The 15000-nt window shown below is 39.2% G+C and overlaps 1 protein-coding gene and 1 long non-coding RNA gene across 3 annotated transcripts in view; one reads left to right on the top strand and one right to left on the bottom strand.

Annotated features, from left to right (window-relative positions):
• Positions 1-15000, bottom strand: part of hectd1 (HECT domain containing 1) — a 49881-nt gene that overhangs the window by 29443 nt on the left and 5438 nt on the right. For both annotated transcript variants that reach the window (XM_077538808.1, XM_077538809.1), the window contains exons 4-12: positions 12864-13098; positions 10947-11174; positions 4817-5107; positions 4460-4730; positions 2523-2599; positions 2342-2440; positions 2158-2272; positions 778-952; positions 1-109 (exon numbers count right to left, since the gene is read on the bottom strand). The exon at positions 1-109 is cut by the window's left edge and continues 30 nt beyond it. In XM_077538808.1, the coding sequence (XP_077394934.1) occupies positions 1-109; positions 778-952; positions 2158-2272; positions 2342-2440; positions 2523-2599; positions 4460-4730; positions 4817-5107; positions 10947-11174; positions 12864-13098 (1600 nt within the window). The remainder of the gene's footprint in view (positions 110-777; positions 953-2157; positions 2273-2341; positions 2441-2522; positions 2600-4459; positions 4731-4816; positions 5108-10946; positions 11175-12863; positions 13099-15000) is intronic.
• Positions 6717-7798, top strand: LOC144032049 (uncharacterized). Its single transcript, XR_013287671.1, has 3 exons — positions 6717-7397; positions 7499-7640; positions 7744-7798. It is a non-coding gene; the product is annotated as an uncharacterized LOC144032049 (long non-coding RNA).

The following is a 15000-nucleotide window of genomic DNA, read 5'->3' as shown; positions in this document are numbered from 1 at the left end:
CACCAGAACCGTGGGCAGGTTGTGACCTGCCTCGCTGTCGCAGACCTCCTTCAGCAGCAAGTCGCTGCTGTAGTGGACCATCTTGCGGATCAGGGCCAGACTGGCTTTCCTAAAACAATGCAAGGCTGAGTAAGTGAGTGAGTGAGTGAATGAATGACTAAGTGAGTGAATATGACTGAGTGTGACTAAGTGACTGAGTGAGTGACAGAGAGCGAGTGACAGAGAGCGAGTGACAGAGAGCGAGTGCCAGAGAGACTCAGTGAGTGAGTAACTGACTAAGTGATGACAGTGTGAGTGGCAGAGAGAGTCACTAAGTGAGTGACAGAGTGAGCGACAGTGACAGAGTGAGTGACAGAGTGAATGACAGAGTGAGTGACAGAGTGAGTGACTGACTATGACTAAAGATAGTGAGAGTGACTGAGTGACTGAGTGAGTGAGTGAGTGACTGACTGACTGAGTGACTGACTGAGTGAGTGAGTGAGTGAGTGAGACTAAGTGAATGACTGAGCAACTGAATGACTAAGTGAGCGACTGACTAAGTGAGTGACAGTGACTAAGTGACACTGAGTGAATGACTAAGTAACTGAGTGACTAAGTGACTGAGTGAAAGTGAGTGACAGTGAGTGACTGAAAGTGTCAGTGAATGAATAAATGATCAACCGTGAAGGCATGAAAGTTTAAGCAATTGAATTCATGATTGAATGAGTGAATGCATGGACAAGTCATTACATATGTGAGTGAGTGAATAAACACGCGAACGGTGGCGCGAGGCGTCACCTAATGGAAGGCAGCATGGTTTGCTGGAAGGTTTGTGCAAAAACAGGCAAAAGTCTCTTCAGGTAGATTGGCGCCATTTCGGGGTCTCCTTTGGGCTCGCCTCCTTCGTCCTCCTCCTTGTTGACGTCTTTCTTCTTCTTGTCGTCGCTCTTGTTCACCGGACACATCCAGTCACCTGACACATACACACACCAGGTGTTCATTTCTTGAAAAGGATTTTTCCTTCATCACGGACCTTTTCCATGCCGTGACAATGAGGCACTCTAAAGTGGCCTTCCCAGTCCACACACTGGCTGTCATGCTGGACTTGGACTGTGAAGTAAATTCAATTAATTTATTTTTTTTATTTATTTTTTTTTAAATCAAAGTGATCAATCAAATCAATCAATCCAAATTCTCTTACTTCTTCCTACTCCATTTGAACATATAAATTGCTGATAATTTTCCTTTTGCCTTTTATTCACTTTTATTTTATAATTTGTATTGCATGTTCAATAAACCTAACCAAAAAAAAAAATAAATGAAAAAAATCTCCAAATTTGCTGAACAACCAAGGTTGTTTTAGTTAATTATAACTAACGAATAAAACAAACTAAAAAAATAAAAATAATTTGGTTGAAATAAAATAAAAATACTTTAAAAAAAAAAAGCTAAAACTAACTACAATTATAGCAAAAATGTCCGTTTTTGTCTTTGGTAGTTAATTTAATGCATAATGAGCCTTTGGGGATGATTTTGATGTGATTTTAAGTCGATTTATTTTGATATTAACCGGAATAGTGTGTCACACAGAAGTGATGTCATTAATAGAAAAGCAGCAATTTAAAAGCACGCACGGATTTTTTTTTCACTCACTCCTTCACACATGTAAGCTTCTGTGAGTGAGTGAAAAAAAAAATAATAAAATAATCCGTGCGTGCTTTCAAATTGCCGTGGGAGTGACGTCACGCAGCTGACACGTTCGCCCGGCCCCGTTTGCGTCACGCCACCCCCGCTCTGCGATTGGCTGGAGGGGTGTAAACACTGTCTTTCCACAGAAACGACCCGGTGTTTACAAAACAAACACAAAATTGCAAAATACTGGCTGGGGGTGTGGGGGTTTAGGACTAAATCACTCCCACACGTTATGAAAAGCCCATATCCATAAATTGAAAAGTAGTTCATTTGTTTAAATCCTGTATTTAAAAAGTGCCTTTTCCAGAGTGAAACTGGCAGACAGCCCCTTTAAAATTGACATTTTAACCGCTAGTGGATGGTACATTGATTTTAGCTAAGTGATGTGTGAAATTTGTTTGTTTAGTGGCCAAAAATTCAGACTGTAAAAGCAAATCAACATTTTTGGCCTTGCAAGGAAGATTGTCGTCATTAGTCACCACTGACCGGGAGATTGCAGTATGGCGACCACCTCGCTGTGGCCTCGCTCCCTGGCCTTGTCTAGGGGGGTCTTCCCATCCTCGTCACGCAGGTCCGGATTGGCGCCGTGACGCAGCAGAGTCTGCACGCACGTACGATTTAGTCCAATAGCTGTTTGACCGCCATCCTCCCAGTGGCATGCGCTCGTTACCTTAGCGACCTGCGGCCGTCCAAAACAGGCGGCGTAGTGCAGCGAAGACGACCTCTGACCTCGGTTGACATCGGCGCCGCGCTCGCACAAGAACTCCACCTGCACGGGGGACAGAAAAAGGGGCGGTGAAGGTACATTCACCGCAGCCGGCTTGGAGGAAGTTTTTGTGAGCGGCTTTTACCATTTCCTGCGTGCCGAAGGCCGACGCCCAGTTGAGGAGGGTCTGACCCACGTCGTCCATGAAGTTCACCTCAAAGGCTGCAAACCGGTTTCAAATCTCGCATTAGTCAGTCTGTGTTTTTCCAATAACATTTGCTTGAAATCAAACATTTTCATGACGAGGCATGAGCAAAATATTTGTACTTTGTATCACTGTCATCAATACACTGTTTAAAAAAAATAAAATAAAAAATGTATCCATGCATCCTTGCTTTTTAGTCAACCAACAAAAGGATTACAAGTTTGTCATTTTTATTTTTTAGTACATTTGCATTAACCTTTAAGATATGTTTAGTTTAACATTTGTTTTTGGTACTTTTTTTTTTTTTTTTTTTTAAATTGAGTTTTTTTTCCCCCTCTATTTAGGGATTGTTCTATTTTTTTTTTTTTTTTTTAAGTACATAATGTTACAGTTGGCACACTTGATTCCAAATAATCTTTTTATCTTAATACTTGTGTAATTTTCTCTTAATATTTTTGACTATTTGCATAAAATTGTCTTGTGATTCAACTTGATGTTCCTAATAAATGAATAATGTTGAGTATTTTGTGGTATTATGACAATTGGATTGTAACTTCTTAAAGTTTTAGTTCCCAAACTGTCTTTTTTTGCTGTAAAATTTTTGTTTACAATATTTTGACATTCTCACCAACTATAAATGTTTGTCATGTAATATTACAACTTCATTATTATTATTTTTTGGGGGTTGGGGGGGGGGGGTGTAAACTTGAAGTATTACAAAAGGATATTCGGGCCAGGTATAATTTTAGTTTATTTTTTAGGGAGGTAATAATCTTGAGAAAAAAAAAAAAAACCTCACAAATCTGTCCACCTCATAAACTTGCAAATTTGCTACTTTAAAAAGTCCTAAATTTACGATTTTACTTACGACTTTATAAAGTCACAAATTTGCAAGTTTTTTTTCCTCAAAATATTACCCACCCTCTTAAAAAAAAATAAAATAAAATAAAGTAGATGTGGCTTTAGTACGCCATCTTAAAAGTATTCTAAGTAGTTTTAGGTATTGATTTTTTTTTCCCGCCCATGTAAAATTTCAACTTTATTCCTCTAAACACATATTTTATTTTATTTTTCAGGGGGTAATATTCTCAGAAAAACTCACAAATCTGCCACCTTATAAACTTGCAAATTTTCTACTTTATAAAGTCATAAATTTTCGGGGGGGGTTTTCCTCGAAATATTACCCACCCTCTTATTAAAAAAATAAAAAAATATATATATTTTTTTTAAATTAAAATGAAAACAACCCACAAAAAAAATAAAAATATAGATGTGGCCCTAATACGCCGCCTTAAAAGTATTTTAAGTAGTTTCAGATAATGATATTTCCCCCCTGCAAAGTAAAATTTCACCATTATTCCTGTAAACTAGAGGGTTAACCCCCACACAAATCCTAATTTTACTAACTTAACTTTACTAACCTTAATTTTGTGGCACCTTACAGAAAAATCGCACCCCGATACCTTTTTAAACAAAGTCCTGCTATTGTGTGCAGCCAAAACCGACACCGAAACATGCAATTCGTGTCGTTTGCGGATGCAGAGACCACAACTCGTCTGTTATTTATACAACTAAAAACTTTTAAAATTTAATGAATTGATGGAGTTTAACCGTCTCAAAATAATGTTTAAAGCTAAAAGTTACTTTAAAAAAAGGTTGCAAATGTATAAACTGAAACAACTCAAAATTAGCATTAATAAATTTTTTTACGATTATGCTGATTTTAATTTTGATTGTAATTGTGGAGTGTAATGATTGAAATTGTAATTGAATTTTCGATGAATTTGGTATTTAAAAAAAGGTTGCAAATGTATAAATTTAAACACTCAGAATTAACATAAGTCACCGCGTGGAATTGGCGCCGGCGGCGCGCTCACCTCCCGTGTCGATGGCGTCGATGAGCGCGTCCGTGTCCTTGCTGCGTATGCAGTCGATGAGCTGTCGGTGGGAGCGCTCACCCGAGCTGTCCAGGCGGCGCAAGCAGGGGATGCGGCTAGATGAGCCCGCTGTGGACTTGGGCAGCGCCTTGCGGCCCTCGAACAGGAGCACCAGCAGCAGGTCCACCAGGCGCATGGTGTCCAGGACGCAGCGCTCGTCCCCGCCCAGGGCGCACTCCATCGAGTTGGGCAGCGCCGAGCGCAGAAGGTCCTGGGGACGGGGGAACAACATTACATTCCGTTTCTATTCTCAAAAGAAAAAATAAATAAAATAACAAAAAACAACAAGGTGCGTACGTGCGTGACGAGCGGCGAGCCTCGGCACAGCGTGGACAGCAGGCTGACGATGGTGGACACCTGGTTGCTGAGCTTGGAGTCAGGGGTCGGGGGGGCGGCGCCGGCCGACGGGCGGCCGGCCTTGCAAGCCGAAGACGGGCCCGGTGCGGCACCGCCCCCGCCGCCCGCCGCAGCCATGCGTGACAGCAGCTCCTCCGTCAGGCCGTGCTTGGCCAGGGGGGCGGGGTCCACGCCGCGCCGCGTGAAGCGATCGGCCAGCGAGGCGAAGCAGCGCAGGGCGCCGTCCGACACCTGCGCGCGGAGGAAACGAACATGACGGTGATGACACACTATGCACCAGGGATAATTTCATTGACAGAATTTTTTTTTTCTATGACAAATTAAACGAAAATTAAATAAAAGCCACTGATTGAGACGAAAACGATAACTAAATCACAATTTCGTCAATGACAAACGAAAATTCACACAATCCAATCAGTCTCCTGTTGACTAGGGATATAACGATATCCAAACATCACGCTATATCACGATATGAAGGTCACGATACGATAATTATCACGATATTGCGGGGGTGTTGGCGATATTTAAAAAAAGATCACAATATTGTAAAAAGCGAGCTCATACTTAAAAAAACAAACAAAAAAAAAACACAAAACATAATATTGTGCTTTTGTACATAACAGCAATGCATATAAACCACCTACAATCTCTAATAACAATATTGAGGCACTTGTTATGCAAGCACTGATCGCTTCACAAGCAAATTAGGTTACCTTTCATCTGACAATTAGCAAAGATTTTAAACATAGAAGGCCAAAACATCCCTAATGACAATTAAATTGCACTAATAAAATAGCCACTAGAGGGTGCTAGAACTGCACAAATGGAAATCAACCTGACTTTTTTAACAGATGTGTTCCTTTTAAATATTGTGAACATGACATCTCTAGTGTTCACTGCACTTTATTTCATGTAATTTAATTACATTTATTTATTTAATTGTATTTATTTCATTGTGTAGCTGTATGACTAAACTCAAGCACTTATGCATTTTTTTTTTATTTAGGTGAAAACTAATGTAATTGTATGTAATTGCATGTAATTGTGGGAATGCTGAAGCATTCCCACTTTTTTGCTGCCTAACAACTCACACATAATACTTCCAATTTACATTGCTCAAATTTCAACCAGCTTCAAAAATTCACGCCTCCCCTGATTCCACATTACTTACAGTATTTGCACAATTTCACATTAAATATCAACTTTTCCCCGTTTATTTTCAATGGGACAGTCATTTAACTTTACTAAGTATCACTTTCCACGCCAACTTCCATATATATAACTTATCATCATTCCCAGGTGTCTGATATTGCTCGGTGACACAGTCGGTAAAGCGCATTGTCCAGTAACCAGGAGGTCATCGTTTCACAATTTATCTCTCAATCTGCTTTTAGCATTCCCACGCAATTTCTCCAGAAATTGCGCTTAGTCGAGTTCAAAAAGGTGTTATAACTTTCTGTATAGAAGTTGAATTGTATGCTGAAGGAAAATATCGACTAAACTGCTAATTTTAGTTGACTAAAATTGCCCTATTTTCGTCGACTAAAATTGGATTAAAACTAAAATACAACCAGATGACTAAAACTAACTTTTGTCAAAAGACTATAATTTTTTTTATTTTTTTTTTAACTACTTAGGGGAGAGTGAGGTATTGTGAGACACTGGGTAATGTGAGACACCACCTGTATCTAAAAAAAAAAAAAAAGAGCACATCTGTGGTCATGTGACCAATTTGGTATCAAGCCCCTCCCATTTCAGCTTGGCCATGAAGAAGTTGACTTGATTGTGCTGAGGTAAGCATGTGTTTTAGACAAAAATATATTTTTGGGATGTAAAAGTACTTTTTTTTGCTTTGAACTTAATCAACTGTTGCACTAAAGCTATTTGACTCAAGTGGAAAAACGTATATCCCACATATTGTTGAACTATCAACTTATAAAATGATGTGACAGTGCTAGCTAAAGATTAGTCTGTGTTGTCAAGAGAGGTTGTTCTTTATAAAATGGTGGTGGTGGGTTTAAGTGAGACAAATGCCATGGGGCAAAGTAAGACGGTGTCTCATTTTTCCCCTTTTCATACATGATTTCACTTTTCATTCATGTTTTGTTTTTCATGTCAGAAACAGTTTTTAAAAAAGCCATCATGCCAAGGAAATACAACAGGAAGACAACCTGGGGCAATACCTCCCTTGAAGAGATGAAAATTGCAGCCACAGAGGTCAAGGAGGGAAATAAGTCTTTAAGAGCAGTTTCAAGGGATCGAAATATTGACAAGTCAAGTCTCCTAAGATTCATAAAGAAAAAGGAGAAAGGAGATGTGAAATCAGTAGCTTGGGGTGCAGTGGCTCAGGCAAAGAGAATTTTCACTGATGAGATGGAGGAAGAACTTTCCAAACACCTGAAAGAACTTGCTGAACAGTTCCATGGCCTCTCTCCAGCTAAGTGTCGTCAACTTGCATTTGAATATGCAGAAAGAAACAATGTTGTTATCCCTGCTAATTGGAAGGAGGTGCAGTGTGCAGGTAGGTCAGAGTGTGCAAAAGATCATATGATTTAGTACAATAAGTTAACTAAGCTGATCTTCCCAAAGAGGCTAACTCTTTTACTAATGGATTGTCTATAGGTCAAGAATGGTTTCGGAGCTTCCTAGCACGTCGCCATCTTTCTGTCCGAACTCCAGAAGCAACATCCCTTGGAAGGGCCACTGCGTTCAACAAAACAACCGTTGGGGAGTTCTTTGATAACCTGGCAGTAGTCATGGACAGGTAACATAATTATTTTTTAATTGCAAATATTTTATTAAGGCTTTATCTCTGAGATTAAGTTTGAATTCTTATCTATTTCTCTCTTTTCCTCCACTCTTTACAGGCATAAATTTGCCCCACACAAAATTTTTAATGTGGATGAAACAGGTGTCTATACAGTACAAAAGCCTCAGCAGGTAAGCCATACGATAAACACACACAAGACTGATGTGTAGCGTGTAATAATAACCAGCTAGTTACTGAAACAATGCTTAAATTGCAATTTGTAATATGGTTGCCTGAATTGGATAAACTGGATAAAATGAATAAACTGAAACCAGACACTGTAAACCTTTTTTTTCCCCAGTAGTAGCCTACAAATTGAAGATGCAACTGATTCTGAATTTTCTATTTGATTCAGGTTGTGACACAAAGAGGGAAAAAGCAAGTTGGCTCTGTCACATCGGCTGAGAGAGGGGAACTGGTGACTCTGGTGTGTGCAGTGAATGCTATTGGGAATGCTACACTTCCCATGTTTGTCTTTCCCAGAGTAAAGTTTAAGGAATGCTTCATGATCAATGCACCTCCTGGAGCCAAGGGTACCTCCACCAGGACAGGATGGATGAATGAAGATACCTGGACTGAGTTCCTTGATCACCTGATAAAGCACATTAACTGCACCCCTGACCAGCCCATGCTGCTAATCATGGATAATCTTAAAGCTCACATCTCACTCAAGGCAGTAGAAATGGCAAAGAGCAATGGTATTGTTCTGCTCACCCTCCCACCTCACACATCCCATCGCATGCAGCCTCTTGATGTGTCCGTGTATGGTCCATTCAAAGCCCAATACAGCCGAGCCCTTGAAGGGTGGATGAGATAAAATCCTGGCAAAACGGTAAGCATTTACCAGGTTGCAGGAATTGTGAATCAAGCCTTTATGTCAACTGTGACACAAAGCAACATCACCTCTGGGTTTAGGACCACTGGGATTTTCCCATATAATCGTGACATTTTCCCTGATGAAGTTTTTGCACCATCTAAAGTATCAGACCGACCAAACCCTGAGCAGCAGCCTACCACTCCGGATAATATGAATGGTCCACTTCCAGAAGATGATATGGAAGGTCGACATCCTGCTGATGAGCCACTGGAAGATGAACCATCCACTGCAGAGAAGTCACCCCATACTAATTCACCCACTCCGTCGCCAGCTGACAAGGATGTGCGACATATGACCAGCCAACCTGGATATGTATCTCCTCAGGAAATCATTGCACTTCCCAAATGTCCTTCGAGAAAACAAATAACACGGAAGCGTGTGAAGACAGCAATCCTCACGGATACTCCTGAGAAGAAGGCACTTGAAAAAGCTTTTCAAGAAAGACAAAAGAAACTGGAAGGGAAAATGCAAAATAGGAAACAGAAAGGAAAACGAAAAAAGAAACCAATCAAGAAGAAAATCATTTATAGCAGCTCTGAGGCGAGTGATGTTCCTGTGCCACTTGAAACATCTGATGATGAAAGATCTGACCCTGAGAGTGGTCAACCCTAAAGCACAGATCTGTCAGTGGGTGACTTTGTCATTGTCAATTTTGCAACCAAACTCAGGAATGTCCGTTACATTGGCATGGTTGAGAAAGTTGACGGTGATGAAATACTCACACAATTTCTCAGAAGAACCCAGGGAAACAGGAAAGTGTGGGAGAGACCCATCTATGCGATAAAAGAAAATGATGTTGCACATGTTCCTAAAAGCGATGTTGTGAGGAAGCTGCCACAACCTACAAGGCCTGGAGGAACCACACGAAGAGAGCAACTCTTCAGCTTTCCGTGCAACCTTCAGGGTTGGAATGTAGAATAGGTTTTGCAATAGTGTCAGATGTCCTCGTCTGAGTTCTACTCCTGTTTTCTGAGTCACAGGCTGCTCTACTTCTTTCAGTTTGTTCTTTTCCCTGATTTTCAGACCAGAGATAGCTCTAAGGGTCCCGAGTTCTGATCCCAACTGTAAAAATGGTTCTTCCTCTTGTTTGATTGTTAAATAAAACATTTTGAATATTTTTGTTACAGTATTTGTTTTTGTTCAGTTACCTTCAAATGTTTAGGGAATAATGGCTTAATTGACCAGTGTCCATGATTTTTAAATTATTCCAACATTAATTCCGGAATCAGTGGTTGTTTAACTAGTTATTAGGATTCTGACTTTTACAACAGGTGTTGTTAGGCTTGATTCAGAGTGAAAAAAGTAAGTGGATCATTTTACCCCAAGCAGGATCAATTTACCCCACTGAAATTTGGGTTTTGTCTTAGTTTACCCCGTAGCTGGGTTAAAATGAGACACTTTACCACTTTTTTTTTTAAACAATTATATTTTCACTGTCTTTAGTCCTACATGCATTCTGATAATTTCTATTCTTAGTAAACATCCTAAATTAATGGAAAATGTGTTAATTTTATTGATACATCACTTAAACCTGCTTAGATCAGTAGAAATGTAAAAAATGTCTCACATTACCTCACTTACTGCTTTCAGCAATTGGGATATTGGTCTGTCTGCTTTTTTATACAATTTAGGGTCCGACCGATTAATCGGACACCGATTATAGTCAGCCAATTATTGGCCTTCAAACATCGGCCAAAACAATCAATTGGCCGGTTATTTTCCCCTTAAAACTTTATTGAAGAAAAAACGAAATTTCCGCCGCTATCAAAGTACCCTGATGCACCTTTTTGCTTGCGTAGCATTAGCACCTAGCAAGTGTGTAGCGCATGTTAGCATCCTTTAAGTTGTTTAATGACACCACAGTTGGAGTTAACTCTAAGACTAAGTACACAACGTTAAGAATTACATCCACTGTATATATAAATGCAAAACATGCTTCGTTTTTAAAACATCGCTAGCCTAGCACTAACAGGAAGTTAGCAAATGCCAACAGGAAGTTGTATACAGCAACGCCTGTTCTTAAAACGCTTTATAAATAAAGTTGAGTTGAGAAGTTAGCATCGACTTCGGGAGTGTTTTCCCTTCAAATAACGAATATCCACACACAAAACTTGTGGGAACATTACGCAAAGGCAAAAATTCTTGCCAGTGTGTGAAAAACGAGTTAATAGAATTCAATCGCTACTTTTTTCTGTACTCACTTTAAGTGTGTAGCCCAATAGATGCAGGGCACCACACTGCCCCCAAGAGGCCAAAACGCACTGGAACAGTCAGTATTTGTTCTTCCTGTTTTTGCAGTTGCTATTTGAGTTTATCCGATTCTTTGACTTTCTTATGACAGGAGGAAGCTGTTTGGAATTTGCGAGCAACGTCGGCGGCCTTACCTGGTGGTCTTCGTGCTTGAGGAGGCTGGACAGAGACTCGACGCAGGTCTCCAAGGAGGCGTCCTGGGGCTCCATCTTGCCGCAGAGTCGCGACACCACAGCCATGGCCGAGTGCAGTGTGTCTTTGTGCACCAGGTGGCCGCTGTCGCGGATGAAGCTCAGCACGCAGTTCAGGCCGCCCGCCTCAAACACGGCACCCGACTCCCTGGTGCAGATCAACTCCAGGACCTGATCGGACAAATACACCCGACAATGATTGCACCCGTCGAATACATAGTACTGCATTATTATTATTTTTTTCTTGAACCGCAAAAACATGACGTGGTTGTCAAGATGCAGGAAACAAGCGATAATCGGCAATTTTTGTTGGGTTTTCGGAAGCAGGGTAGAAGGGATGAATGAAAATTCCATATACAGTGTTCCCTCGTTTTCCGCTGGGGTTAGGTTCCAAAAAATACCCGCAATAAATGAAATCCGCGAAGTAGTTAGCTTTATGTTTTACAACTCTTATAAATGTTTTAAGGCTCTAAAATCCCCGACCGCACAATTTATACACTTTTCTCATTGAGGCATTTACATGTTCTCACATTTCTCTCTTGTTCAAACATTGACAATGTTCAAACCTTCATAAATTTTTATAAAATGGGTATATTACTGTAAAAAAATATGCAAAATTGCACTTAAAAAAAAATCCGCGATACAGCGAGACCGCGAAAAGTGAACCGCGTTATAGCGAGGGAAGACTGTATACTATATAAACAATGTTTCAATACATTTAATGTTTTTAATATTGACGCAATCTTAGAATTTATCTTCACTAAAAGGAATTATACAGAAGGGACCATGACGGCCCGGAATGAGCAAAAATTCATGGGTACTTAAAGGGATCGTTCGGCTTTTTTAACATGAATCTCAATTTGATCCTCACCTCCCGTGTGTGCGATCAGCACTGACTTACCCCCGACAGCGTTCTGTGACACGCGTTCTGGTTCGGCGTTGGACGAGAGGAAAATAGTCCAGCAAGCTGGCTGGGGTCTCGGAAATAAAGCGTTTTTCTTCTAAAAACTATTTGTTTTCAAAAGCGTGATACATTTCCATCACAATACTCTTTTCTGAATAAAGACAGACGCCATTACCGCCAGCCACTACTTTTCTGTTCGTTCGTTCGTATCACTGCGCGGCGCCCTGTAGAACGCTAACCGAAGCACTGCAGCCAGCAAGCTGATACTTCCGCCTGAAGTTGTTTGCCTTTTCGGCGGAAGTATCAGCTAGCTGGCTACAGTGCGTCGGTTAGCGTTCTACAGGGAGCCACGCAGTGATACGAACGAACAGAAAAGTAGTGGCTGGCGGTAATGGCGTCTGATTTTATTCAGAAAAAGAGTATTGTGATGGAAATGTATCACGCTTTTGAAAACAAATAGTTTTTAGAAGAAAAACGCTTTATTTCCGAGACCCCAGCCAGCTTGCTGGACTATTTTCCTCTCGTCCAACGCCGAACCAGAACGCGTGTCACAGAACGCTGTCAGGGGTAAGTCAGTGCTGATCGCACACACTGGAGGTGAGGATCAAATTGAGATTCATGTTAAAAAAGCCGAACGATCCCTTTAACGGTTAAGAAAGAAAGAAAGAAAATAAATAAATAAAATACCTAGGGCTATAACTAACGTTTTCAGTAATCAATTAATTAATAATGAAATAATTTAATAATAATTTTAAGATATTGCCGTTATCGTTACAACCCTACTTGTTACTACTCGATATTTAACCCCCCCCCCCAAAAAAATTAACTTAAAAAAAAACAAACAAAAAAAAAAAAACAGGTAAAGTCATCAAGATATTTGAAAATGAATCCATGATCTTAGAATTTCAAAAACAAACAAACATGAGTATTCTAATAGAACCCTCCCCGCCCCCCACCTTGACACATTGCTCGGCCAGGTCGCGGCTGGTCCTGTTGTTAAGCTCGACCACCACCAGGCGGTTGCACAGCGCTTTGATGGCGCCGTCCACGCCCACGATGCGGCGCGTGCACTCGGCCGACACGTCCAGGTAGTACGTGATGGCGCGGGCCGTCACCTCCAGGACGTTGTCCGGGGCGCTCTCGTCCAGGAAGATCTTGCACAACGCCGGGAGGAACGTCCGCGGGGGACACCTGCGCAAACGCAGCGCGAAAGGGGAGTCGATTTGATGATTTAACGTGGTTTTAAGGAAGACAATAAGCTATTTCAAGTAAGCCTATTTCTTCAATTTTTCATCAGTTGGCTACGGACTTGACAAGCTACCTTCTTGAAGTTAACTCCAATTAACTTTTTTCCCCCTTCTCAGCGATTAGTTGCTCACTGAGGAAGGAGCTAGCAAGACACACAAAAAAAAAAAAACCTTGCAAACACTGATGTCTTTTTGCGCTGTGCGTTGTCCACAAATTCAAAAAAATAAATAAAAAATGGCGCCAGTTATCCCCAATGACAACATGAGTAGCTCACAGGTCTGTTCTAAAAAAATTGCTCACCAGTAACTTACAAAGAATTCAAACAGAAGAATGTTTACATTTATTTATGTCAAAATAAAATGGTGCACGTTTCTTCTGTACCAAATATTTGATATTTTGTTTCATAATAAAGGATTATGTTATTTGTATTTACCCAAATATTTCAAATAAGCATTAATAATAATACTAAGAAGAAGAGGAAAATAATACAAGTATATTAATAAATAATAAATACAACAACAACAACAACAACAATAATAATAATAATAATAATAATAATAATAATAAAGCATTTATAGAGCTATCATTTTAATGCAATATTGTGTTTTGTTTTTTACTCACGGTCATCATACCATCAAAATTAAAACAGTTAAATGTTGTTCCTACAATTATTCAGATGTTGGTTGAAAGCCAAGAAAAATAAATAAATAATAAAATAAGAAATTTCACTCCTTATAACGGTGTTCATTTTGACAAGAAATTTAAATTTAGTTTTCGTCTCGACTAAAATTAATTCAAGTTGGAGTCATAATTTAGTCATCTGATTTTATTTTATTTATTTATTTATTTTTATTTTATTTTAGTTTTAATCCAATTTTAATCGACTAAATTGACAGTTTAGTCGATATTTTCCTTCAACGTACATTTCAACTTTCATATAGAAAATGATAACACCTATTTGTAACTGTGGTTCTTTTCTCCAACCCGCATTTCATTCCTTATGATTGGGATTGTGTCAGTTTTCGTCACTGTGTTATTTTCATTTTGACAACTGGTGAGGTTCTCTGAAGGAAAACAAATGGCAATCACCACTACCGGAAAGGGCCGTGCGCTCATAAATTTTCCCGGAAATACGTCACGGCTATTTGTTCATAGAGTCCATAACGACTCCATTGTTCATAACTTGTTGAGCAATTTATTTGGCGGGCCACTAGGGGGAGACCTCATAAGCGTAGCAGGGAAATGGACGCAAGTCTTCAGGCGAAAAAGACTCATCAGCTATTAATAATAATAATAATAATAATAATAATAATAATAATAATACCAATTAATAATAATAATATTTTTTTAATTTTAATTTTTTATTGATATTATATATATTATGTATTTATATTTATTTGTATTATTATCATCATCATCATTATTATTATTATTATTATTGTATATTTATTTTTTATTATTATTTTTTATTGGTATTTTATATATTATATTGTGATTTATTTTTGAATATTTTATTATTATTATTTATTTATTATTTATTTATATATTTAGTAGGGATGTAACGATATCCAAACATCACGATACGATATTATCACGATATGAAGTTCACAATACGATAATTATCCCGATATTGTGGGGGCGTTGCCGATATTTAAAAAAGATCACAATATTGTAAAAAAGAGCTCATACTAAAAAAAGAAAAAGCACAATATTGTGCTTTTGTACATAACAGCAATGCATATAAACCACCTATAATCTCTAATAACAATATTGAGGCACTTCCTTGCTAATGCAAGCACATATTGATCGCTTCACAAGCAAATTAGGTTCTCCTTCATTTGACAA

This window comes from Festucalex cinctus, chromosome 12 (genome assembly GCF_051991245.1).
Source record: "Festucalex cinctus isolate MCC-2025b chromosome 12, RoL_Fcin_1.0, whole genome shotgun sequence".
Classification (NCBI taxonomy): Eukaryota; Metazoa; Chordata; class Actinopteri; order Syngnathiformes; family Syngnathidae; genus Festucalex; species Festucalex cinctus.
The sequence above is the reverse complement of the archived record's forward strand: the minus strand, read 5'-3'. Positions and strand labels throughout refer to the sequence as shown.